The sequence below is a fragment of the Cantharellus anzutake genome (genome assembly GCF_015039405.1).
Source record: "Cantharellus anzutake strain C23 chromosome Unknown EI90scaffold_5, whole genome shotgun sequence".
NCBI classification, from domain to species: domain Eukaryota; kingdom Fungi; phylum Basidiomycota; class Agaricomycetes; order Cantharellales; family Hydnaceae; genus Cantharellus; species Cantharellus anzutake.
This window is the reverse complement of record NW_024066955.1, coordinates 231520-256303: the sequence shown is the minus strand read 5'-3', so window position 1 is coordinate 256303 and position 24784 is coordinate 231520. Positions and strand designations below refer to the sequence as shown.

Here is a 24784-nt window from a genome sequence, read left to right as displayed (position 1 = left end):
GTCACGTGGTCCGACCTTCACCTACCTTTTTCGGTTGCGATCCGAAGCTAAACAACAACATTCATCCAACCAGCGTCTCTCCGGAGTCACAACTTATAATGAGCGAGACCCAGGATGTAGCTCAGCCTAAGAAGCTCAAGCCTGCGAGAAAGCAGGTTAAGCCAGGCCAGGTCGAGAAGAAGGAGGAAATGCAGCCGGGGAAGGAATACAGTAAGCAATGTGCCACTTGAGCATGGTTAGGTGCTAATACCTGTACAGATATATGGTACAACAAATGGGCGGGAGGGGATAGGGAGGACCCTTACTCAAAGTGAATCTGCTCTAGGCACTTCGGTTCTCTCCAATGCTTACGAGCCCTTTTTTCAGTAAAACGAAATCTCAGACTCGTTGCAATATTAGGCGGGATTCAGGCTTAACTCGCGCCGATGCAAGTGGAGTGAAATACTGCTGCTTATTCTTTGCTCGTGGCTGCTGTCCATACGGATACGAGTGCAATTACATCCACAGGCTACCGTTGCCAGAGACCGAACTCCCAGATTCCTCGAAAGACTGCTTTGCTCGCGAAAAGTTTGCGGATTATCGTGATGATATGGGCGGTGTTGGCTCCTTCACCAGACAAAACCTAACATTATATGTTGGTCGTGTCAAGGAGACAGGAAACGCGCAGGACACTGAAGAAGTTGTTAGAAGACACTTTGGTGAATGGGGAGAAATAGACAGGGGTGTGTATATTCGTTCTGCATTAGCCACAAACTAGACTCATCTTCTGTTCATAGTCAGAATCCTACAGTACAGAAGCGTCGCTTTCGTAACATATAAAGATGAACTACATGCTCAGTTCGCTAAGGAGGCTATGGCTTGTCAGAGCTTAGATAACGATGAAATTTTGAACGTTAGGTGCGTCATTCGCTAACGATATGATCGTATCGGCCGCTTCTCTCATCTCAGTTTCCAGGTGGGCAACTGAGGATCCAAACCCTGTTTCAAAAGTTGCAGAAAAACGACGGTTGGAAGAAATTGGAAGAGCCGCGATCTCAGCTAAGCTTGACGACCGGATAATAGATGCGATGCGGTCCATCCGAGCGCTCGAGGATGGTGAAGAAGTACCTCAACCATACGAGGAGGCTGAAGACGATGCTGATGGTTTGGAAGACGAGGCAGGCGATTCAAGGAAACGACGGAGGATTGAGCCTGCGGAAGATTCGTACGCAGTACCCGATGAGCCTGAAGAGGTAGAAGAGCAATCAGCAGCAAATGGGTTACTGAGTGCTGAGGTAGTGCAAGGGTTGAAGTATTTCGCACAACTTCGTCAGAAGGGTGTCCAGTTCGCCATTGCTACGCCAGAATCGGTAAATCCCCTAACGAAAGGTGTTGGAGGTCTGGCTGATTACGGGAGTGATGAGGATGAGGATTGACCACACTATAATGTATGTATTCAAAGTAATATTGTATCCAATGCATGGGGTGCCAGCTCGCTTGCTTCATCAAGTATTACACCGTTACATTAGAGCACACAGGCTTCCAACGTGTGTTCAAGGATTGGTCCATTGCCAGATATCGAGCCTACCTCCACGGGCCAGTGCTATGGTCCTTCATCCAATGTTGTTACTGAAAACGCTTCATTGAAGCGATCGATCCGTTCCTTCTCTTCCCGCTCGTTCTCTTCTTCCTGTTGTTTCCGATATGTTGCCCAGTCCCAATCCTCGTCCCCACCGTCTTGTTCCTCATCATCTGCCTCAAACCATTCAGGATTGTACGAGAACTAAAGAAACACATGTAAATCCGTGTGCTCCAAGGTTCGGCTGGACAGAGAACACATACCAAATCTCTTCCAGACATCCCGACACTCTTCCCAGCAGCATGTTTTGCATCCTTGGCAGCCTTGCGAGCCTCTTCTTCAGCAAGCTTCTTGTCTTGTCTATTTTGTTTCCATTTTTCGAAAGTCTCGGGGGTGACAGGAGTGAGGTTCTTCCCTAGTTTATGGCGCTGTGCAGCAAATGAGGCCCGGTCAGCCCAGAACAAGGGAGGGGAAGTGCACTTCTTACTTCCACCTCGATAAACTCCTCTAACGATATAGTCACCTTCTCCGCGTCCATCGCTTTCTTTTGGGATTTTAGCATGAAGCCTGGAGGCAATGCATGCCGATAGATACAACCGTTCTTCTCTGCGACGTCGTTCGGGCTTGTGAATTACGAGGGCATGCGTCAGTCCCCAGGACAACGTCATATGAGTCGGACGCACGAGCTCAGAACACCCACCATGTCCAAAACCAACCAAACCTGGGATTTAAAAAATGTCACCAGTGTTAAGCAAGGTGTAAGGGTAGCTCGTACTTCTGACTCTCGATGGCATCAATAAAGTATTTGCAGACGATCTGGTGGTAGTAGTGAAATTAACGTTGACACCTTGAAAGTTCATATTGCCACAACATACATCCGTAGTCGGCTTATTCTTTTTCGAGTCAACCACCGTACGCAACTTCTGCTCGTCCCATTGATCCATGGTGTCTATGGAAAGCCAATAATAGGTCAGTACACTTCGCGTACCAACAAGGAGGACCACAAGTCTGAAGTCCATTGCCGTACTCACCATTCGCCTTCTCATCCCGCGAATCAAAATATATATCCTTCTTTTCAGATCTTCTCCCAACGTCAGGGTCATGACTAAACTTGCACTTGTTCCCCCTCTCGCAGTATCCAGCTTTGTGAAAATTGCAATATATAGACTTCGGATCGACACCTGGCGGAACCTTTTGGGGAGCCTGAGCGAACAACTTTGCATCCTCCTTGGCCTTCTTCTCAGCTTCAGCTTTTTCCTTCGCACGAAGTTCCCTCTCCCGTTCTTTGGCAAGCGTAGCCGGTGACTTTCCAGTTACACTCTGTTGTTGCTTAATTTGAGCAACAAGTTTCTGATTCTTGGCGCCTTTTTTCTGTACGGAGCATTAAGTACAGGTTGGTCCTGTCAGATGACCGAATGCACAGACGTTTTTCAAACCAAAAGTCTACCGATAGATCCCAAAGTAAACAACAGCATTGTCTCGATCTCCCCGGGGCTGGAGGACTTCACCTTATCAATGGCGGCCTTGCTGGAACTGGCCTGTTTCTCCTGCTTCTTCGGTGGCATGTTAGTTGGCGTTCAGGAACAGCTGTCTGCAGATGGTGGTGTGTTGGGATGAGGCTCCACCGCAATAGAGCGCCAGTACGTGACTCACACAGCCATCCGACGATATTCACAATTTAGAGTCTTGTGATTTTGACAAGCGCTTAGTTCTTATCACACTATTCCACAAGAAGTTTAAACGATAGAACAAAAACTTGGGGAGAGGGGGAATGTTGTCGCAAGTTATTCAGCCCTGAGGTGGCGCGCTGCCACTCCTTGACTCCTCTTTCATGGAACCACTACTGCAATCCTTCCTAACCAGGGACACGTTTCCTCCGACGACGCTCGAGTCAGCCCTTTTATCAAGGCCAGGAGTGGCACCTTTCCCACCAATCATACTCTTGAAGGCGCCACCTCTCTTAGGTGTTCCAGGCGGCCTCGTCAACTGAGGGTTCTCATCGACTATAGCGAAAATTGGAGCTGGGGGAGGTGGTGCAGGTCGTGTGGGTGTGGGCGAAGCGATGGCCAACTTAGTTTCGACGCTGCTGGTAACAGAAGGCTCAGACTTGAGAGTCGCGGCACCTTCCACAGGGATGACAGTTGAGCATTTATCCTGTGCCGGCTGAGGTGTCGATTCTCTCTGATCGCCGGGGGTGAGGGTGGGAGGACCTGAACTTGAACCAGTTCTCTTTGTTCCGGGGTGACTCGAGGGCCTCTTCTTAATTGGATTCACGCCCGCGGCCATTTTAATCGCAAGCAGACCCTGTGCAACACGGGTGCTGCTGCCACTCGGAGGAGTGCTGCCTTCGTTACGCTTGGCAGCTTCGGCAGACATAAGCTTGTGACGTGCAGCGGCAGCGGCCACCGCAGCTTGAGCTTCAGCAGGAACATAAGTGGAGGCAGGGAGGGCATTGACCCCCTTGAGATCAAATTCATCAAGAATTTCTTCGCCGATTAACTCCTCAATGACGTCTTCAAGGGTGATGATACCAAGAGGCGATCGTTGAAGTCCTTCCAAAAACTGCAATGAAGCGATTAGACAAAGCGGCTACATGCATAGGAGCCAGACGACGAGATACCTTGGTGGCGTTCTCGTCATCGAGAATAGCGTCGGAAGGCATCGTCTGCTCAAGAGCAACCGAGTTGTTCCAGTACAGCCATGGCGATGGGATCTGTTTCGGCTTTTCAGCATTAACCAACTCTTTACGTCCCTTTTTCCCTCCTCCCTTAGCACGGCGCTTCACACTACCTTTGGACTTTTCATCACCTTCGGTGTCACTATCGCTGCTGCCATTACTTGAATCGTCACCAAATCCTACGCGATTGAGGAAACGCCGGGTCAAGCCGACCTTCGCCTCATCGTTGACACTGCCCGGTTTCGCCTTAGATTCAGTCCTGGTTGGGATACGCGATACCACAGCCATGTGTGATTTACCCTGTTGAAAACGATCGAGAGTGTGAAGAAGTGGTTCATCGAAAGGAACAGTAGGCACAGAGTTCAAAGGAATATCACGGAGTGGGGTGGCATCTAAGCAAGGAATGAGTGGCATTCCTCCGAAAGCATCATTCTCCTCACCTTCAGGATCTAAGAGAATGCATTGCTTGACAAGCAAGACACCAATAATGGTTTTCGTCACAGTCCCGTTGTTCTCCGTAAACGGTTCATAAACAGGAACACGAGAATGACCACTCCGAACAACCTTGGCCAAGGTTTCATAATCCAGCTTCGCATCGATTGACAACATTAAGACATCATCGATCGGCGTCATAGCATCATGGACAGTCTTAACTTGGAAGTCAAGAGCACCCCCTACGATGGTTACCGTGTCCGACTGCAAATCACCACCATGGTGACCCACAACAGCATGCATGTTAATTAGCTCCTTCAGCTCTATAATGAGAGACAGTCACTTTTCCAGTCTCACGTATGATGTTGTACGGAATGCACTTGCCATCCCGGCGATACACGATGCCGTGATGCGGTCCAAGGGAAATTTCCAAGAGCTTGGCGATTGGCCACGCAATAACGAACTTATCAACCCAGAACGGTGAGGAAGTAATTTCCCGAGGCGATTTTGCCACATACCAATGCATACATGAGGATCCTTGTCGGAACCGCCATGAAGGCGCCGATTTGGAGGCCTGGGAATAGCATATCATCAACCTTGCCCAGAACGTCCGTTATCAGATAAGGAAAAAATCATACCAAAACGGCTACATAGGCTTTGAGGGATTATTTCAGCAAAGCTAAATGGTCAGGGCAAATATCAGCGGCTGAACAATATGAAGCCATTGCGAGCTTCTTCATCGGCGAAGCAAGCATTCACGAACACTACAATGAGGACAGTGGACACGATGACGGCTTGAAGGCCGCCACCTAGAACCTTCTCGCTAAGGACTGGAAGGGTCTCATTCACAATCATATTTCCAAGGAGTAAAGTAGTCTGCAAAGGCAAAAGGTAGCACACGCAAGTCAGTCAAGGTTCCAATACACGAAAGCTCAAGTTCCCTTTCGGTTCCGGTGGGTGCTAATTTAGTGCAGCTGTCGTGTAGAAAGCGCCACAGGCGACAGGAATTGGTCTGCATTGCGAAGAGGGGTATTTGGGAATCGAACATAACAACGCTTACCAGGAGCAGGTGGCCATTCTTGCGAATTGGCTGTATCTTTTGCGCGTATTCTTGCTGCTTGTGTGAGCCGCTTACTGAGAGGACTCGAAGTTGCGTCTCATCGAGAGACATATAGCCGAGGGTTAGACCTTCAAGGGCGATGAGCATGCCATACCCAATGAATCAGGGCAGATCGTGGAGTCCCACCGGCAAGAATTCCAGACAGAATAACGAGTATCGGGATTAGGCAGGCTTATTGGAGGGTAAATTAGTGTTGGAACGACCTGGGAAACGATTCACCTTGGATGACGAACGCAGCGTCATGCTTGGTTGAACCGTCGTGATGGCAAGTGCCATTGCTAGAGGTACGTCGAAGTAGAAGAAGAGCATTGGCATTCTGCACTGAACTTGCAAGTAAAATGAGACTGGTTGCTAAAGTTCGTATAGGAGGTTTCATGCGGGGAGGTGCGGAAGTTACTGACGGAGGCACCCCTTCCCTGAGTGATTTAATAAGGCGCCTCCTAGATTATGTAATCACACCCTGTTCCCAAACATGGCGGCCGAGAATATTCCAATGGAAGAGCTTGGCACGGTCACATGTGCATATGCGATCCACCAAAATAGACACTGGCAAGCAGCCAAAAAATCGATTACATACCTCCCTGGAAAGAGTTTTGCAACAGTGCAAAGAAAGTCGTTCCGCGACCGTGGTTTGAAAGAGTCACATGATTAACTATATGTATATGTTGATTTCTCAGGCCGATTACGAATTGAAAAGGGAACCTGAACATGAGGCTGTCATCCAACATCATTATTCATTTCAGTGAAAATCTGCGCACTTCTAAACCAGCAAGCAAACCGCGTGTTTTTTTTATCCTGTTTCAGGGACAAGTTTAGGTTAAATAATAAAACTGTTTTCAACCCGCTTTATGTACTGCGCGCCGAGATGCGCAACATTGGACGCCGAGCCCGAGCCTGCCATCAAATCGTACGACGCATCAAGTACTCATTGCCAAGGACCAATCTCAATGTACTCACCTCGTCACCCAATGACATGCTTACCTGGGCCACCTCGGCCGGTGGCACGCTGCCTCTTGTTCAGTCCAAATACCAAAAGGACTAGATTAAGTACCAACTAAATCTGCCCAATGCAGATTCGTCTTCGTCCGATCGGGTCTTCTCGCCGTATTCGTTGAAACTGCGGCCATCATTGGAGTTGGTTCTCTAGAACTCCGGAACCGTACCACCCTACTATGGGATGATAATGATCTTCCGACAGAACTCGTCAGGAGTGGAAAACCCTGTGTCCGTTATGCATGGATGAAGTACGTAGGACTACGCAGGCAGGTTACCAGCCCTTATTGGAATAGAGCGTAGAACAGATCCGTGGGGTATGGGTTGCTTTTTTTTTGGTTCAAATTGTGTATGTGTGCATGCAGGAACGACTCCCAAATGCTTCATATGAAGTACTCACGACTGGTTTGAGGGACATTGGAGTGATTATCGAATCCTCACTTCCTAGGAAAATCAGTTACTTCCCGGGCAATCATGTCATGTCTTCATGCTTTTTCGGTTGCTGGATTGGAATCTGTTATTACAGTCCACTGGCAGGGGCATGAGGAACCTCCACGGTGGCAACGCCAAAACCCGATGGGTGGGCCGGCTCACCGGGTCGCATAATCCTGTTGGGTCTTAATTCGGCATCAAGGACGGGAACAAGGGACGACACCCCCAGCCGGCACATCCTAGATCACCGCCCTTAGTTTTCGGTAGCCTGACTTGGTGACCGCCACGGTCACTCGAGGCCCGAGCAGGATCGGAGATAAATGCTGATCCGATGTAGAGCTAACGTTGCCCCGGTCCAAGTGATTTCGGCGGGAACAAAATGGGTCCATGTTCGGCTGGAAAGGACTTCCACACGGCGGCAAGTAGTTCAGGAAACCGACTAGAATTTAGTACATAGCTCTAGGGGGATACGAGTGTTCCGGAGTTCACGATCAATTAACCAGTTGAGAGCGTGGTTGCCCAAGTCTACTGCAACGATCTGAATCTGACATCTGGAACCGCCCTGACATCCACAGTCAGGATAGTGGGGGGGTTCTGGTAGTCATCGCTTCCCTCACCACTCTTGGCCTCCATAAAGCAATTGAAATTCATACTTTCCCAGTGAGGGCTGTCTCTACCACAAATGAGAGTATTGTCAGTGACATTTTCAATGCAAAGGCTAAAGTACCTAATCCAAGGTTCTAAGTCATTATCCTCTCTCCAGGCTCGCATAATCGCGATCGGTTGTGGGCTGTTGGCGACCATGATGAAGTGAGGCGAGATTCAGGGAGCAAGCTGTTGGGAAAGCTTCCCTTGTTATTAACAAAATGGGACGAAGGGCAGGAGGTGATGCTCAGATTCGTGCTGATTCATGGATTGAGTTCCGGGTTGTATCACCCCGGATCACCGTTCGGTGACTGCAAATGACAATGGCTCAGTTGCGGGCCTGTTTTCGGGCTTCGCAAAAGAAATCGGTCGGCAGTACGTGGAAGTCGATCAGTACAAAATCCGAAAACGTGCAACTAATCATCCACGAAATGTAGTCTGGGCTTCGCTTGGAAGAATTGAAAGCCTAGTGTCCACTGCATACCACCGCTACTTCAGTAAGCTGCGAGTAACTTGGATCAGCGGGGCCATGTGCCTGGAGCGATACATGAGGGCGTGGGATTTATGTCATACCTGTTCCCCTTGATCAAGTGTCACGCCACCAGTAGTTTCCCAACGCTATATTATTTGCGGGGTATTGGACCGAGGTTGACCGGTTCATCTCGCCAAAGATGTATTCCGATGAATTTTACTCGGCGTATATCTCAGATCTTTCCAAGACGAGGAGGAAAAGCCCAAGTAAGTCGCTTGGGGCGAACCAAACGTATCTACCTTTCCTATCACATCCATCTCGATCAATGTCCGATCTCCTTCGAACCCATTGGAAGAAAGCACTCTCACTATTGGGGGTCCCGGTTCCTCTGCTGACCTTTCTGAGGCCTTGCAATATGGTTTTACACAGGGCCATACCGACCTTGTTGAATGGATCTCTGATTTCCAGGCCCGTGCCCATCAGCGTCCACAAGATGGCAGCTGGAAACTTTCTATCGGTGCTGGAAGCCAAGATTTACTATACAAAGCATTTTTAGCGTTGACGAACCCAGGGGACAGCGTTTTGATCGAGGTAAATGGTGTTGGTTCACGAGGATTGACTGAATTATGCTCATTTCCAATGCTTCACATTCACAATTAGGCACCTGTCTATGCTGGTGTCATCCCGCTGTTGATTTCTGCAAAAGCCAATTTGATCGAGATAGCGACTGACCACAACGGGATCGAAGCCTCAAGTCTACGATCCATACTCGAAGCATGGCCCCCAAACAAACCCCTCCCTAAGTACCTATACACTGTTCCATACGGATGCAATCCCTCTGGCGCGACTGCAAGTCTCGAACGGCGTCGTCAGGTGCTCACGCTAGCCCGCAAATATAAGTTCCTTATTCTGGAAGGTGCGAAACAGCATTATTTAATGTTGTAAATTCGTCTTCCTTCAAATCTGACGTCCTCTCCTCCAAAGACGATCCATATTATTGGATGTATTATGGAGATGCACCTCGATCGCCTTCCTATTTTAAATTGGAAGCCCAAGAGCCCAGTGAAGAAGGAACGGGGCTTGTTCTTCGCTTTGACAGCTTCTCGAAGATCTTGTCCAGCGGATTGAGAATTGGGTTTGCTTCGGGTCCCGCCCCTCTTCTGGGTGTCATGAATAGTCACGTAAGCATGGTGTGCCACCCTCCACATTGATGATGTGAAACTCCGGCTCTCCAAAAATCAATTGCATCCAGACTGCATCGGCAAATCTGCAACCATCTTCTCTGTCCCAGTCAGTGACCCTGGCTATCCTTAGACACTGGGGCAGTGATGGCTTTATTGCACACACCGAACAAGTCAGCAAATTTTATAGACAGAGAAAGGAGGTTTTTGAAGCAGCCATGTACAAACATATGGTGGATGATGATGGGACTATGATGGCAGAGTGGACCAGTCCAGTGTCGGGCATGTTCTTATGGTTTGTATCCCATCATCACCGGTCCGTCAGTTGCAGCCACCTCACAGCCCTCCTAACAGGTTTAAGTTGCTCATATCGCCAAATTTGTTTGGCGAAATTACCACCATCGTAGACGATGAAGGTGACTCCAAGACTTTGATAGAGACGAATGCCTTTGAGGCTGGCGTCCTTGCGCTTCCTGGGACAGTTTTCTTTGCCATCGGGCGTAAAACAGCGTACGTCCGTGTGAGCTTCAGCGTGTTGAACGATGCAGACACGTGGGAGGCGGTACGGAGGCTCAGCGTGGTTGTTAGAGAAGCTAGAAAAGCAAAACGGTGAAGCAATGGGTCGCACAATAAGAATTCTCTTAAATCTCTGCTAATTTTGTTTTCTATTTCTCTGCGAATTAAACATTTCTATCAAATCTCAGGATTCTGCGTGAGCACGGCCCAGAATGACTTCCACCGCCCAGAGACTGCGATCTGCGGCTGTCTCCCCGCCCCTCTCCACCACCCAATCTCTCTCCACAGTGCTAGAGAGTGCATCGTCAGTTAGTCTCACTTCCCGCACTCGCTTCGTCCGAAACCCACTGCGACCCGCTAGGTCGAGAAAATATATCTCCCAGTATGCAATCCAGCCACGATGACAATGGTAGGATCAATTCCTAAATCCTGATTGGCCTGTCGCAAATGGGTCTCCATGGTAGTGAGCAAGTTTTCATGCTGATCTCTAAGCCATAGCACATCTGCGACTATAATGAGATCATACAAGCCCAGCTGATCGACGGTGCCTTCTTGATCTGAGTCCGGGGTAGAGACCCAAGTATGGCCAACAACTTCCATCGAAATCGCCGGATGGATGAGATGTGCATTTCGACGGATGTTGGAGCGAAGGGTCTGGGTAATCAGATGGTGTGACACCGAACAAAGTGCCTCTGTGATGGAGTTTCTCCTGGAGCTTTCTCCCCAGCACAACGGCTAAGCTGATACCGGGTAAACCAGAAGCAGCCCTTAGTTCGAGGATACCCAGATTTGGAGGTACAAAAGCTGCAGAGCCCGCCGGGAGGAGACTTAATATGTACGGTGAAATTATTTCTTCAATGTGTGTGGCTAGGTATACGGCGGCGCGCCACACGCTGTGAGCTTGCAACTCCCAATTCTCTGGAGCAGTATCGGGGGAGAAACATCGATCCCGTCAATAAAAAATGTCTTCTTTGATGACTCCAGGGTAACGGGAAGTTCATGATAGAGAGAATAGACACAGGAGGAAAATGTATCCAGCGGATCTTGGGTCTCCTCTCCGTCGATTTGTCGACCTGACATTCATGGGGAACCATTGCTCTCATTCAGTGAAGGGATTTAACAGATCAACGTCACTCCTTTCACCAGATAAAGGGTATTTAGACGCCATGAATGGTCGGGAGAGGCGACTGACGACTCCAGCAAATGGGGATATATTTGAAAATTCGGTAAATTAGCAGCCGATTCACTTCGGCACGTGCTGCATGTTCGGGTCGGAGTGCAGGTGACCAGCCTCTCTTATTCGGAGTCCTCACCTCATCCTCACTCCTGGAACAGCCAGAGTAATTTACGATGCTGGCGCAACGCCCTAGACCTCAGCATACAGGCGTAATGCCTGATGGGAGCCGCACGATTACCATTCACGATGTTTCCGCTCCCGAAGTAAGCTATCACGATGTCGGATCGCACCCTCGGCCAGTCTTGAGATTACGAGGTGGACCCCGTCGCCAGCAACGTGTTGTATGGAAGGAGGGGACGATAGACAATGAGAATTGCGGGAGAAAGAAGTCCAAGAGTGAGCTACGAGGCTCGTCGTGTCATTCCGCGCATCTGTGCTGACCGATACATTTTCTTCGTGTCCATGAACACGGATAGTTTGCTGCATATATCACAAGCCGAAGCGGTTCGATGAATCCTCCGACGAATCATCTGGAGAATCGGATTCGGGTCGGGCGAAGCCGATTAGACGTGCACGCCTTCCCCACCACCACGACCATTCACCAAATGAAGGTCCCAATGAAACTTCGTCTTCTTCTGCCGGCGGAGAAAGCTCTGCCGAACGACAAGGATCTGGAAGCGCCACTATGACAGAACTGCAAGATGCATTGTTGTCTCACAATGCGTACGAGGTCCAATCCGGGCGGAAGGATTTCAAAGGGAAAGGTAGAGTGTCGATGGGTTAACGTGGTTACATATACTCATGGTGAGACTCCATGTTGTCTAGCACCTGCATAGATCCTTCATCTTCGCTCAGTGCATTTGACCCCCATTCGTCGCCATTCTCGCTTTTGTGCCGTTGCACCCCGTCACTATCTTGCATTTACCCAAAACACCTATGTAACATCGTCTCAAACTTTATGTAATCACACGGTACCTCCTAGCGCTGAATAGGTGGGTCCGGACTTCGTGAAGTTTATGTACAAGGGGTAAGGAATAGCAACAAGATGTCGAGGTCATGAAATACTATAACATCATAGCACGTAGCTCGTGAAGGCAGTTCCAAACTAGATACGTACACGGGACAAGGAAGCTGTCAAGAATCAGAAATGCGACTTAGGTCGCTAGAGAAGAACATGATCTCATGGCAGTTTGGATCGAGTGGTACCGCGAAGAAGGGAGGCTGCGCGTGACAACGATTTAGCAGCAGTGAGCGCGCTCGTTTTCAATTCTATCGGTTTCTTTGATGTGATACCATTGGGGCGAATATTCGAGGAGGGTCGAGTCGTTTCAGGAAGGGCTGAAGCACTTGCAATTCCAGATCGCATGCTATATAAAGATGGTCGCGAACGGATACCGCTCGTGGGCTTGACTTCCTCTTTGGCAGAAGCGTGTGTCTGCGAAGAGAGTGGTAAAGCTTCCACGGACGTCATCTTGGAACTTGGCTGAAGACCATATAGAGAGGGTCTCTGACGACACAACGTTGGGGCAGGCACGTCCGACGCCGGAAGCCCTGACTTAACAGAATACTGGGACGTTCTTTTGCTTAACAAAACGGAAGTTTTCGTGGATCCTAGCTGCCTCCTGCTGGTAGTCTGAGTAGGAGCGACCGCGACATTTTCTTTTTGCTTGGCAACGTCCACTGCATTTGCCACGCCTGCCGCCCATTGTCTTAACCGATCCTCTTTTGGCTTGTCCTTGTTAACTGGCAAAGAGCCAGAGGTTTTTTGCCTTTGGGTTTCTTCTAAATTCTTCGAAGTCAACGATGCTGGAACGGACGATACTGGGCGAGTTTGATGGCGAAGAAGTGCGCCTGTAAGCGGGGCAGGCACTATGGAAGGCTTGGTTTCGGCTACCTTCCGTTGGGGAATGACGAGTGACGATGCTCTCTGAAGGCCTTGGGTAGTTGTGCGTGCGACGCTGGAGGTACGAGTCAAATTAGTTGGGTTGGATGCCATTTGATTGAGTGCATCAGAGGCGGCTGATGTGACCCGAGAGGCGAGAATGGAGGACCGGCTAGGAAGCCCTCGCGATGTGGATTTCGCATCGGTCGGCTTCGCTAGTGCCGTTGAGCTCGGCTTCAAATTGCAGAGGGGTACACCAGGATGTGTTATTGAGGGACGGGATACCGCGATGGTTGTCTTCGATCGGCGGAGTCCTGTAGTAAAGGTATTAAGAGTAGACTTGTCTTCTTTAGCCACATCCTGAGCAGAGACTGGTTTAGTTGGGGATGGAAGACGATCATTCATTCGTTTCTTATTATTCCCATCAGCAGCGGATTTCATTGAACTTGGTTCTCCTTTTCTGGGACTTGCCAGAATCCTGGAAAGTCCCAATTTTGAGGTTGAGGTGGTGGTGCTGGGAATATTGGAAGAGCTGGGGATTGTGGAAGAGGACATTGCGCGTGAGTGGCGGGACGCCTTCGCTGGTAGGTCGGGGACTTTGAATTCCGGCTGCGTCTTCATTCTGGAAGAGGACTGGGTGCTGTTAGAACGCTTTAACGCGGTCCCCCACGAAGTTACGATATTTGGCAAAACGTTCTTGGAGGATGACGTCGGTGCTGCGTATGGTGAATTCGTCACTGGACACGATCAATTTTCACAGCGAAAATACGCACTATTCTCAAGAGTGTCAAAGATGCTTGCACGCGGCTTTCGAGATGGAGCCTGCGAGGATCCTTCCAAGGCGTCACCTCTTTTCGCTTCGTTCATCATCGTAGGAACATCCCTGTCTCTCTTAAGACCAAGAGGAGGGAGGTCTGGAGGTCCATTGTCTTCCTTTTGCACTTTCCCTTCGAAAGTCATGGACGAAGGTCGCGTCTTGACATTATTTTGGAACGGCAAGGGAGGGAGGACAAACGGAGCTCTATATGGATTCTATATTATAGGGGGTCTAGAGTGTCAATTTCCATGTGTCTTACGATTTGTTATTATCAACCTTCGATGGCTTTTGTATTTTCCGCGTATGACGATATGAACCTGTGGGTTCACTCTCGGTGAGGTCGGCGGCGAGCGTTATATCGTCTCGAAGGATATCGAAGCTCATCTCTTCAAGACGGTCCTTGATTCTCCGGGTTAGAGTGGAAACATCGAGCGAAGAACGACGGCTATTTTTGACTTCGAGCTGGCCATTAGATTCCTGACGATCCTTGGATGAGAGGTCGAGAGATTTTTCAGTATTATTGGTACAGTAAACATCCGCCTTAAAGACATCAAGAGAGCGCGGCACTTTTGGCGTGTCGACGGGACGCTTTTCGTCCATCAAAGATGTGCCCGCATACAAATGGGCTCTCGGAAGTGGTTTGGTAGGAGTCGTCTCTTCAGTGTTGGCGAGCATCTCGGAGTCATAGCGGCTGAAGTCAATGAGAGAGTTACGATTTTGGGGGGAATAAGGTGCGTCCTCAGCAGGTCTTGCGCCAATACGGTTAAAGAACGTAGACATTGTGCACGCGTCCGAAGTAGCACTGCCTAACTCTGGACGAGCCGGAGTGACATTCGAGATTGCTTTGTTGCCTGCAGCAAAAGGGTCAAACATGGCCAAAAGAGAGTTATTTGGGTCGGTCATGATAGTCGTGTCGAGAGCGTGCCTAGTATGTTTTGAGTGATTGATGTTTGTTTGTTCAACATCGAGCCTCGTCGGCGACACGCTCACGTGAGATGCCATATTCGAGGCTTGCCCGGGGCACTCGTCATTTGTCTAGACCGTTCAAGACGCAAATCACGCCCTCATGTGCCAGGTTCGTCTCCGGAGATGGCCCTACGCGGCCTCCGCCGGCTTATCCTGGACATGTACCCTTGAACTGGTTTGAGAATGCGTTTCTGGCCGCAGGCTCGGCTGTCATGGGTCTTGTGAGCCCGAACCGTGGAGGTACAGCTTGAAGACGTAGGGTCCTAGCGCTCCGATGTAGCTGATTGACTGAACAGATATGATCGCCGCTCTTGGCGAAACAACAGCGGGCCCTTCGTTACCCCGGCTTAGGGATGTCATGCTGAAGGACCCAGAGGGCCGACGAATTCTAAAAGACCGACCGCGCATTAATTCGGACACCATTGATCTCGATGCCCTGTCCAAGCTCCCTGAAAATTCTTTCGGTCGTGCGTACTCCGACTGGTTGAATCGATGTGGAGTGACTCCGGATACTCGGGAACCAGTGAGAGTGAAGCTTCCTTTATTGTGCTGAGCGATACACTGAGGCAAGGATTCCTAGGTGCACTACATATCAGATCCAGAACTCGCATTCGTGATGCAACGTTATCGAGAGTGTCACGACTTCTATCACACAATCTGTTCCATGCCTGTGTCGGTGACCTACGAACTCGCACTCAAATTCTTCGAATTCGCAAATTTGGGATTACCAGTTGCAGGAATATCTGCCGCATTCGGGCCCCTTCGCCTTTCTTCCAAACAAAGAGCAAGGTTATATTCGGATTATGTTCCATGGGCTTTGCGGTGTGGGTCGTCTTCGAACTGCCTAATCAGTATTTATTGGGAAGAGCGATGGGGGCAAGACATCGGCGAGTTGAAAGAAGAGCTGGGAATTTGGGACCCTCCCCCTGCTGTCTGGCCCAAAAAGTTGAACGAAGCTGCCGAGGCAGCAAAGGGAAAGTAGCCCAATGGTTCTAGGTATTAGCATTCTTGGGATCGTAGCGTATGCTGAGGCCAACTCACGTTTGTTGATGTTGAATACGTCTAGCAACACAAATTTTTGGACTACTCTACTTCTTCCTCAGTTCACGCTTAGCGGACTGAGGTGAGTCAGAGTTTTTCCCTGTCCGTAGACTTTTGTGTGTACCAGCGAGAATATCACTAGTCTCCATATTCATCTTATACTAGGGATTCTCAAATATGATGATGACGTTCCTTGAGGATAGAAAGCAGTAATTGCAATATTTTGACGGTACACAAGCGTCGTTTACGCGGACGGGATGTCCCGGGAACGAGGCATTGAATGGAAACGCCAGCGACGCCAACGGTGTCTCGCATCGCAGTGCCTACTCCATCAGCTTCTCAAATCCCATCTCCACATTATGCGACGACACGTCGCCATAGTCTTTATGGGACAGAAGACCGCGTTGTCATTGATCCCGGCTCGAGGGTTTGGAAAGTAGGTTTCAGCGGTGAGGGGAGGCCCCGAGAGGTTTTCGTGACAGTCGGCGGCAAGGATGGGACATCTTTATGGTCGTCTTCTTCTCAAGGGAATAAATCGAACTCTGAGAGAGAAGAGGATCAGATTATATTGAGCCATCGTCTTCAGGATATTCTGCGTTCCATATTCTTTGAGTGAGTTGGCCATAGTATTATTTCTTGTGGTTTTGGTTCTCCTGAACATCTGAAGTTCACTCTTGACGGATCCACGATCACGAAAGGTCATCCTCGTCGAGCATCCAATGCTTCAGCTGGCTGTGAAAGAAGCACTGGCACAAGTTATGTTTGAGAATCTACAGGTGGATTTGGATACCTATTCCTGAGGTGACCGGTGCTCATGTAGCTACACCAGATACCCTCTATTTCCTTCGCCCCAAGCCATGTCCTAGCCATGATGGCTGCAGGACGGCTGACTGGCCTAGTATTGGATTGTGGATACCTGGAGTCAACCGTTGTGCCGGCAAGTTGCAATGTGGCTGCTCGAAATCGTTACCTAATATATCTCCCTTTTCCTCTCTCTCAGATATACGGTTCGCGCCCACTTTATTCCGCCATGCGCACCTCTCCCCTTGCCGGGGCTCGTTTGAATACCCACCTCCGATCCCTGTTGATGCTTTTCGGTACATATCTCGGGCCCATGGGAGTTGTAGGGCAGAATCCAAAGCCATCAGCTGTGCCTGAGGACGCACTGCCCGAATCCATTATCGAGGACATGAAAACACGATGCTGCTTTGTGGGCAGTCCCATTTTGCTGAGCCGAAGTCTACCTCGTCTACAAGGCCCATCTGAGTCTGCTGCCACTGAAGATCTCATGTCTGTAGACCAATCAGAAACTAGCACTGACGTTGATCCTGGACAGCCATCTAGCCAGAGTCGGACATCGGATTCCAGTATGACAGGACCAAGCACTCAAATCCACGCCATGAAAGATCTCTACGTGCGTCACTCGACTGCAACCGATCTGAACGTGAAAATACCTGCACCTGGTATGGCCCCTACAGGCCCCGGTACAACAACATTCACTCGGGCGTCACTACTGGTACCTGGCTGGATTAGGGAAAGGGCCGCTGAGCTTCTTTTCGAGGATGGAGACGTAGATGAAGCCAGCGTAGCTGAGGTCATTTTGGACTCCCTATTGAAGGTCGGTCCGCCGCATCGGGTTGTTCAATCGTTTAGTTACCAATGGCTCTTCAAGGTGCCAGTTGATCTCCGAAAGGAGTTTGCTTCTTCGATTGTGGTTGCAGGAGGCACTTGTATGCTTCCCGGATTTATTCCGAGACTTCAAGCCGAGCTCATCCGACTTCTCTCCCCTCCCTTAAGGAATACGCTCAATGTTGATGACCCTGCTGTCACTGAGGCTTCTCATCCTCCCTCAAAACTATCGCCTCCTATCTATGATGTCTATGCCCCTCTCCGTCCCTTATCCCCTCACATTGCAATCTTAAATAACCCTGATCCTCCGGCGACGCAATCGACACTTGCACGAGCACACGCTGGTAGAGCTCCAGCTTTTGCCCCAGCTGCGCTACAGTGGATCGGCGCATCACTTGCAGGGTGAGTTATCTGTAATTCTCAAATGATTCTCGCATTAATTTGCCATGAAGAGCCATGAAGACAGGTGGAGAAGAAATTACTCGAGAGAAGTGGGACGAAGCCTTAGAGGATGTGTTTGAAAATACCCCCAGTGCCCCAGTGCCCGTTTCTCCTGGAAGCGCCGGAAGTAACCCACGCAAGGGATTCATTATTCCGGATTGGACCAGAATCCCACTGTCACAAGGTGCTCCGAGTGTTCACACTCCTGCGTAACATCGATTCAGTTATATCCCCACAGTCCCGTCTCCAAATCTAAATATAAAGTAGGCACTAATCCAGACTGTGCAATCACAAATGAGTTTTGACCTGACGCCGCATTTCCGCTATCGCTTGGTCTCGAAGAATTCTTCTGAGAAGTTTACCCGACACCGATCGAGGAACGCTTTCCACAGCGACGACACCTTTTTCAACAATCCGATCAATGAGAACTGGTCTCTTGATGCAGCGAAGAAACAAACTAACCTCCCCGTAATTCTTTGTAATACGAAACTTTACCCTGAATCCATTTTTGGATTTCCGAAGGAAAGGCGGGATCCTTAAGCAACGCCCTGTCGCGCGGGACTACATACGCCCTACACAATCAAGTGCCATTTAATACCAGACACAAGTGTATCATGCGCAACTCCGCAGGATAATCACTCACCGAGGCAATTCATTGGTCCCATCTCGAGTTGGCACACCAACCACACAAACGTCGCTTATCTTAGGATGACCGGCAAGCACAGATTCCAGTTCCGCCGGAGGCACTGTCAGCAGAACACAAGTGAGCTTCCGTTAAGGGCCAGCTGGCGGTGATGTCACACCTTGAAAAGAGTTGTACTTGATTATCTCCTTTTTGCGATCAACTATGCGGAGGAATCCTGCGTTGTCAATGTAGCCAACATCCCCAGTTTTCAGCCAACCGTCAGACGTAAAAGTCTCCTTCGTGGCTTTGGGATTGTGGAGATACCCTCTGAACAACATCAGGTCAGTTCTGGTAAGCAGGCTTTTCCATCGCATACCTCATAACGCCGGGCCCTCTCAATAAAACTTCACCATCCTTTCCCGGGGAAACGTCCTCGTCAGTATCGCTTACTATTCGCATGTCGCAACCTATTGGGTGTCCTGCAGCTTCAGCCTTATCAACACGTCCGAGTGGGGTGAACACGGTCGCCCCCGCTAAGAAGCCGTCAATAGTGTTCAAGATGAAACATTAAATTCTCCCCTACTGCATTCGCTCGCACCAAACCCTTGGTATATACCGATTGATGGATGAGCAATCGCTTTCAGCCTCTGGTAACATGAGTTGATTATCGGCTGTGGTGTGGGAGCAGCACCGAATAACACCGTTCGAACACTCGTCATATCGTACTTGTCCACAAGAGGAGAAGATGCGAACAATCCTATGCTGCAGATACTTCAGCGCAAGTACTAAAAGCTCCGAGATCATTACGTACACAGCTGGGGGAACAGCTACAGACTGCATGAAATGAGCCAAACTTGTTGCGCCGAGGGTGGGTACGAACGGGGTACTCACGGACACTTTATAACGCACTATGAATTTGAGGAAATCCTCAAACACGAAAGAAGATACTAGCACACTCGGGCGACACCAACGGACGGGAGCGAGAAGGAAGATCTAACGAAGATTGTTCTAACTTGAATGCTTACAATATGCATAATAGTCACCATGAACTTACTTGCATGCCTGCGATGTGGTAAAAAGGGAATGGCCCCATGAGTGGGCCATCCAAACCAAAACCGGCCCACAACCCAAGGATTTTGACCGTTGCCGCAAGGTTGCGGTGTGTTAGCTCCACCCCTTTGGGCAAAGATGTGGTCCCTGGAAACGACAAATCAGGGATCGAGATACATACTATATTAGGGAAAAAGGATTTCACCTGAGCTATAAACGATTAGGGCAGTCTGTTGGTTTCGGTGAGAATTGTTCGAACTGAAACGGACAACACCCACCTCTGATGAACGCTGCCCGTCAAAATCCTCTGGCTCAAAGTCATCATCTCCTTCGAAGAGATTATATATGCAACGCCAGCCTTGCTGTCTCAAGGATTGAGAAAGCTCCTCCCTTTCGCATATCAACACGCTTCGCTGTATCACTTCCTTCTCATCCACTTTGAGGAGCTTCAAGGTGTCGAGAAAGACTGGTAGAAGTTGGAGCTGAACAGCAAAGAACTTGGGACGCGTGAGGGTGAACTGGTGGGCCAACTCAGTGGGGGTCTGAGCTGCACTAGAGCATGCTACTGGTGTGCCAGCGGCAAAAGCGCCCAGAATAATGACAGGGTAGTAGATGCTCGTGGTGGAGAAAATGGTTATGGTATCTCCTCTTTGCAAGCTCGCACCCTGTCCCAACGTGTCGAGGTTGCGAAGGCTCCGAGCGAATCGCAACGAGTCAGACTTAAGTTGACGCCTCGTGATGGACTTGTTGGAAATGGGGTCGATGAACGCAACCTCATTATACCGCTCATTAGCGAAGAGGTACGTGAACACTGAAGTAGAAGGTATCTGGGAGTCGAGCTCAGCGGCCGTGGCAGCAGTTGTCATCTCCGTGCAATGGAATGTCGAGCAAGCGGAAGAACTTGTTGTTCAACTGAGTGAAGGGGTAATTGGGAATGCTCTTATATAAAGGAACCATGGATATGTCCATTTTCTTGCTAAAGGATAGTGTATGGGCCCTGATTCTGCGGCACTGCCATCCGCGTGCTACCGCAATTACTTATGTAATATCAATTCCCGCTACTCCGACAGGTTTTCAGGCAAACCCCGAAGACCCTGCAACAATAATATTTCCGTGTCGCGACTCACGACCGGGAATACGCACTCATTTGGCAGATTAATTTTGAGCTCTTGGCATGTGTCATTTATTGTTCGGTCGCACGGGGCCTCATAATGATATATTGCCCCGCCGTTCTCACCGAATCGCGTAGGCGCAACTGATTATCACAGAAGAATGCACAAAATTCGGGAAGAACTGATCGGAGGCCAGAAACTGCATGTCGACCTTGAAGTTGAACCTCCCTACTCCCAGCGCAGGTCAACAGCACTGTGAGACACGATCAATGTGTTATAGATTCGGAGACTCAGTGTGGTGAGGGATGCAACAAGTTTATAATCAAGAGACAAAGACAGGTTGTTTCATGAGATGAGTACAAACCTAAAAGGCGCAGGAAGACCGGTCAACGATGAGATTTGGCAAAATCAGTCCTCCATTGGCAATGAGCTGCAATAACCAAATAGCCATAACCACGGGATGAAGCTGAACTTTGCCCTCGTACAAGCGTTCGTTCTTTCGGTCAATGGGATAAGGCTCTCAGACGGATAAATAAAATAAACGCCCACCAGGTCCGCCCATCAATCAGAAACTACACCTAGATCATGCGTATGAATGGGACAGGAAACTACTCTGATAACCAGTCCATCTGGAATTGACAAGGCACTGTACCTTAAGTTGAGACAAACAGTTATTTCACTTGCCATCCTTCCGCACCTAAGTAATTCGTCAATGTTGCGGATATTAAGAGACCGTCCAAGCTCCCACCTCACGAATCGCTGTCCAGTATCCCAGCCAGTATGATGCACTCACCGCTTTTTGGAAAGCGTCGTTTTCGCCGTACATCACTCCGGGGAGAGGGGTAAGAGAAGGGTCATATACGTGACTATCCTTTTTGACCTCGTCACCCCCTACCGCAAGAACCTTTTCGACGTCTTCCTCTTCCTCTTCCTCTTTCTCTTTTTCTGCGGGAATGTCTGCTTCGGGTGCAGCATCGTCGACTCTGGGGACAGCTAAATGGGGCTCAGTTCGCAGTTCTGTGACTTTTGTATCCCCGATGTGCCATCTAAGGTGTTAGTCAGTATAACAACTTTGGTATGCTTCGGCTGAATAAGTTCGAAAACAAGCGTCGTTGACATCGTACCTTGAATTTTTGTGCCTAGTCTCTTCCCTCCGTTCTCCAGTATGTATTAACTGTATATATCGTGAATGAACGAGCCTAAGAAAAAGAAAACAGACCTCGACGCACCACGTACTCCTCATTTGCGGCTTCCCAAGCATCAGCTAGTTGATTATCATCCCAAGCATGAGGTATAGCCTCGGGGGATGTCGGGAGTGGTCCTATGTGGGGGAGTTCGTCCAAAATCTTCGACCGGGCACCCCTCCTCTTCCTTTGACGCTTCTTGGTACTAGGATTGGGCTTACTGATAGTTTGTTGGCCATTCACTGAGGCACTATCTCTCAATGATATGGGGGCAGCAGTAGGAGCAACGATGGCGCCATCGCCGTTACCATAATCCATAGCGATGGTCACACCTTCTGTCGCTTCATCCCAATGAGGATGAGGTATCGTTCCCCCTCGGTCCGGAGGATTTTTCACAGACTGGCCATCCCTTTTGATCCGCTTGAGAGGTCTCCCACCAGCATCGGGCGAAGTAGGTGGTGCTGGTGCCGCGATATCGTCGTAAGAGACAAGAGGTCGACTCATCACGCCGAGGATATTCAAAATGGCACGAATCGGATTTAGCCGACTGACCAGCAATCTGAGCCTCGACATGGCCCTTAATACGGGCACCCTCGATGCAACGCGTGTTACGATCCCTGGTTCTGTCGCGCAGATAATAGACTATCTAAAATATGCGATCAACGGGTACTGATTGGGGGAAGATTTGGATTTGACACCTAACACTCACTTTGTCAAGTGTGCAGAATCTTGTTTCATCGTGGCGTGTATCCTTCTGAAGACTTCCTGGTTGAGAAGCGTTTTGGCCTAAATCTTCTGTTGACTGTGAACGACTCAGTAGAAGACTACATTGAGTCCACTCTCATTCGATTGAAAGGTGAGTGCAAGCTGAGACCATCCGTTTAATGTCGGTATTCTGATGTTCCGTCTAGAATGGATTTCTCAGGGGCGTGTATCTCATGTTGTTGTAGTGCTAATAGATGAGGACGATGGGCATACTATCGAGAGATGGGTATTCGATATATCTGTCAGAGTGGTCGCTACAACGTAGGTCTCATATTCGAAGCGATGGCTGATATTCACCAGATCAATCATACAGGTTATCGGAGAATGATTTAATTCGGGAAATGAATGCTGTCATGAAAGATATCATTACTCCCACCTTTCTGCCTAGTATTGAAACACCTATGGTGTTCAATATCTTGACCTACGCCAAAGACGATGTAGACATTCCAGATGGTTGGGAAGCTACTCACCCACATTCCGTGATTGATGGAGAACACGACACCCTGAAAGCATTCAATTCTTTGCATCACACTCTGGGCTTATCTGTTGTCTACAGAGATGAAGAACAATGATTAACTATTGGATTATCTACATTCATGCGCATTGTGAAGATTACATGTATGCAAGCTAAGGTATTCTCCATTGTCGATCTGCAACGATGGATATGGTGTGCTGAGACAAGGAGACCGCCCCCGGGTCAAACACCGAGCAGGTGTTTGCAGTATTCCCACGAAGCAAAGCTCACGGCTGTCATTGGGATAATTTTGAGATACCCGATGCTAAGTCCGACGAAAAATCCTCTCCATCCCGAACGTTTCCAGACTGCACGCACAGTTTCGCCAAACCCTTGCCAGGCGCCAGGACGCATCAAGCCGCCAACTTGCATTCGTCTCCTAACGACCTCAAAGGGGTAAGATACAGTCTGTGCAACTGCTCCCGCAACGGCGCCAGCGAATAAGTCATGGGTAACTTTGCCGCGTGGTTTCGGACTTGGTTCTGAAGAATTATCAAGACGATGGGGGGTTGCGACAAGAGAGCGGAGATGCCCATAAATGAGAAATGACGTTCCAGCATACGGTATCATGCCAAGGAGGGTTACAGTGAACCCACGGTAAAATTTCAAAATAGGGAAAGACTCGAAGAGTCGTGCATTAGTAGGTGGAGGGGTAATTGAAGAAGATGGAGAGAGTGAGGCGCGGTGCCCATTCGTCAGCATAAACGATGTGCCTTCGTTGTATATTGTGCGGAAGGTGCTGGACAGAGTTGGTCGGCCACCTGTCCGGTCAGACTTCGTTTCAAACGCCAAACGAACGCGTAACAGTTCAAGGGGGTATGTGAAAAGGACAGATACCATCCCTAATGTCTATGTGAAACTAATGCCGACGTACAATGGGTTGACTTTGCACTCACCTGATGCAGACCCTGCAATAAATCGTCGAACATTCGTTTCAGACTCTGTTGTGGGCATTAGGGACTACGTCCTCGTGGTAAGACACGGGAGCCGGGAGTGGCAGATATCCTCACCTTGTGGGCCTGGTCGTACGCCATGAATTTGATGGCTGCATAAGGGAAGATGCGCAGGAGCGTGGCGGTGTGCCCCTGGAATAGGCCTACAACACCGTAGTCTCTCTTAATATCTCTTGCAGCTTTAAAAACGCCTGTCCATGTGCCTTGAAGATTGAAAGGAGAAGGACGCGACTTGAGTCGGGCAATCAGGACGGTGTCAGCTGGAGGGACTCACCAGAATATTTCTGGAACTCAGGATTTGACGCTTGGAAAAGAATTTTCACTCTGTCTAATGGAGCTACGGTTGTCTTTGCCTAGGGAAAGAATGTTTTCCTTATGTCCTAGCCTGCTTCAAGAGGCGAAAATTCATACAATGCAACCCGCAATTCCTCCAGCAAGTAAAGAGCGAAAGACATAATCGGGAGACTGTGCGTGCGATCGCTTCGCCCGCTCTTCTCTTGTCATCCGAACACCAGCCTATCAGACTGGCACTGACGGTGATGAATGGTGAGTTAGTGTTGTCGGGAACTCCGGTTACGATGGGTGGGGTGACCTCCACTCAC

The 24784-nt window shown here is 49.3% G+C and overlaps 12 protein-coding genes across 12 annotated transcripts; 6 read left to right on the top strand and 6 right to left on the bottom strand.

Moving 5' to 3' along the window:
- Positions 1 to 14: 14 nt before the first annotated feature.
- EI90DRAFT_2966142 (uncharacterized protein) lies at positions 15 to 1488 on the top strand. Its single transcript, XM_039055558.1, has 5 exons — positions 15 to 210; positions 259 to 310; positions 367 to 722; positions 777 to 897; positions 956 to 1488. The coding sequence occupies exons 1-5, from the start codon at positions 99 to 101 to the stop codon at positions 1413 to 1415; spliced, it is 1101 nt and encodes a 366-aa protein (XP_038921693.1). The 5' UTR covers positions 15 to 98; the 3' UTR covers positions 1416 to 1488.
- A 94-nt stretch (positions 1489 to 1582) lies between these two features.
- EI90DRAFT_3143820 (uncharacterized protein) lies at positions 1583 to 3123 on the bottom strand (the record flags this gene model as incomplete). The annotated part of the gene is made up of 9 exons (XM_039065058.1): positions 1583 to 1762; positions 1822 to 1986; positions 2046 to 2181; positions 2259 to 2279; positions 2334 to 2374; positions 2434 to 2507; positions 2590 to 2929; positions 2984 to 3001; positions 3067 to 3123. The coding sequence occupies 9 exons, from the start codon at positions 3121 to 3123 to the stop codon at positions 1583 to 1585; spliced, it is 1032 nt and encodes a 343-aa protein (XP_038921692.1).
- Positions 3124 to 4073: 950 nt separating this feature from the next.
- Positions 4074 to 5953, bottom strand: EI90DRAFT_2906895 (uncharacterized protein; the record flags this gene model as incomplete). Its single annotated transcript, XM_039054267.1, has 8 exons — positions 4074 to 4627; positions 4676 to 4988; positions 5011 to 5130; positions 5186 to 5241; positions 5306 to 5346; positions 5431 to 5543; positions 5728 to 5855; positions 5914 to 5953. Coding segments are annotated over 8 exons (1365 nt in total), but the record flags the coding sequence as incomplete, so codon positions are not given.
- Positions 5954 to 8422: 2469 nt separating this feature from the next.
- Positions 8423 to 10253, top strand: EI90DRAFT_2050065 (pyridoxal phosphate-dependent transferase). The gene is made up of 6 exons (XM_039052477.1): positions 8423 to 8595; positions 8685 to 8920; positions 8990 to 9245; positions 9314 to 9510; positions 9582 to 9805; positions 9865 to 10253. The coding sequence occupies exons 1-6, from the start codon at positions 8529 to 8531 to the stop codon at positions 10121 to 10123; spliced, it is 1239 nt and encodes a 412-aa protein (XP_038921690.1). The 5' UTR covers positions 8423 to 8528; the 3' UTR covers positions 10124 to 10253.
- Positions 10254 to 11316: 1063 nt separating this feature from the next.
- On the top strand, positions 11317 to 12447 carry EI90DRAFT_3035198 (phosphatase inhibitor-domain-containing protein). The gene is made up of 3 exons (XM_039058593.1): positions 11317 to 11599; positions 11680 to 11967; positions 12029 to 12447. Exons 1-3 carry the CDS (start codon positions 11377 to 11379, stop codon positions 12037 to 12039), a joined length of 522 nt encoding a protein of 173 aa, XP_038921689.1. The 5' UTR covers positions 11317 to 11376; the 3' UTR covers positions 12040 to 12447.
- On the bottom strand, positions 12148 to 13227 carry EI90DRAFT_3035197 (uncharacterized protein). The gene has a single exon (XM_039058592.1). It carries the CDS (start codon positions 13197 to 13199, stop codon positions 12384 to 12386), a length of 816 nt encoding a protein of 271 aa, XP_038921688.1. The 5' UTR covers positions 13200 to 13227; the 3' UTR covers positions 12148 to 12383.
- Positions 13228 to 14897: 1670 nt separating this feature from the next.
- Positions 14898 to 15850, top strand: EI90DRAFT_2906403 (coenzyme Q biosynthesis protein Coq4-domain-containing protein; the record flags this gene model as incomplete). Its single annotated transcript, XM_039054244.1, has 3 exons — positions 14898 to 15108; positions 15165 to 15391; positions 15449 to 15850. 3 exons carry the CDS (start codon positions 14898 to 14900, stop codon positions 15848 to 15850), a joined length of 840 nt encoding a protein of 279 aa, XP_038921687.1.
- A 339-nt stretch (positions 15851 to 16189) lies between these two features.
- Positions 16190 to 18192, top strand: EI90DRAFT_3143817 (actin family; the record flags this gene model as incomplete). Its single annotated transcript, XM_039065057.1, has 6 exons — positions 16190 to 16521; positions 16577 to 16685; positions 16739 to 16846; positions 16910 to 17527; positions 17582 to 17940; positions 17991 to 18192. 6 exons carry the CDS (start codon positions 16190 to 16192, stop codon positions 18190 to 18192), a joined length of 1728 nt encoding a protein of 575 aa, XP_038921686.1.
- On the bottom strand, positions 17991 to 20679 carry EI90DRAFT_3035186 (uncharacterized protein). Its single transcript, XM_039058591.1, has 11 exons — positions 19933 to 20679; positions 19860 to 19884; positions 19659 to 19801; positions 19496 to 19597; positions 19416 to 19438; positions 19188 to 19366; positions 18981 to 19137; positions 18783 to 18931; positions 18623 to 18725; positions 18442 to 18551; positions 17991 to 18380 (listed from the first exon to the last, which is right to left on the bottom strand). The coding sequence occupies exons 1-11, from the start codon at positions 20518 to 20520 to the stop codon at positions 18268 to 18270; spliced, it is 1692 nt and encodes a 563-aa protein (XP_038921685.1). The 5' UTR covers positions 20521 to 20679; the 3' UTR covers positions 17991 to 18267.
- A 415-nt stretch (positions 20680 to 21094) lies between these two features.
- Positions 21095 to 22490, bottom strand: EI90DRAFT_3150736 (uncharacterized protein). Its single transcript, XM_039065680.1, has 6 exons — positions 21996 to 22490; positions 21891 to 21940; positions 21515 to 21812; positions 21419 to 21463; positions 21316 to 21344; positions 21095 to 21262 (listed from the first exon to the last, which is right to left on the bottom strand). Exons 1-4 carry the CDS (start codon positions 22452 to 22454, stop codon positions 21443 to 21445), a joined length of 828 nt encoding a protein of 275 aa, XP_038921684.1. The 5' UTR covers positions 22455 to 22490; the 3' UTR covers positions 21095 to 21262; positions 21316 to 21344; positions 21419 to 21442.
- A 31-nt stretch (positions 22491 to 22521) lies between these two features.
- On the top strand, positions 22522 to 23662 carry EI90DRAFT_2966122 (DNA-binding protein; the record flags this gene model as incomplete). Its single annotated transcript, XM_039055557.1, has 4 exons — positions 22522 to 22616; positions 22676 to 22806; positions 22862 to 22976; positions 23029 to 23662. 4 exons carry the CDS (start codon positions 22522 to 22524, stop codon positions 23285 to 23287), a joined length of 600 nt encoding a protein of 199 aa, XP_038921683.1. The 3' UTR covers positions 23288 to 23662.
- On the bottom strand, positions 23274 to 24695 carry EI90DRAFT_3035182 (mitochondrial carrier domain-containing protein). The gene is made up of 5 exons (XM_039058590.1): positions 24594 to 24695; positions 24457 to 24535; positions 24240 to 24385; positions 24126 to 24189; positions 23274 to 24071 (listed from the first exon to the last, which is right to left on the bottom strand). Exons 1-5 carry the CDS (start codon positions 24684 to 24686, stop codon positions 23413 to 23415), a joined length of 1041 nt encoding a protein of 346 aa, XP_038921682.1. The 5' UTR covers positions 24687 to 24695; the 3' UTR covers positions 23274 to 23412.
- Positions 24696 to 24784: the final 89 nt, after the last annotated feature.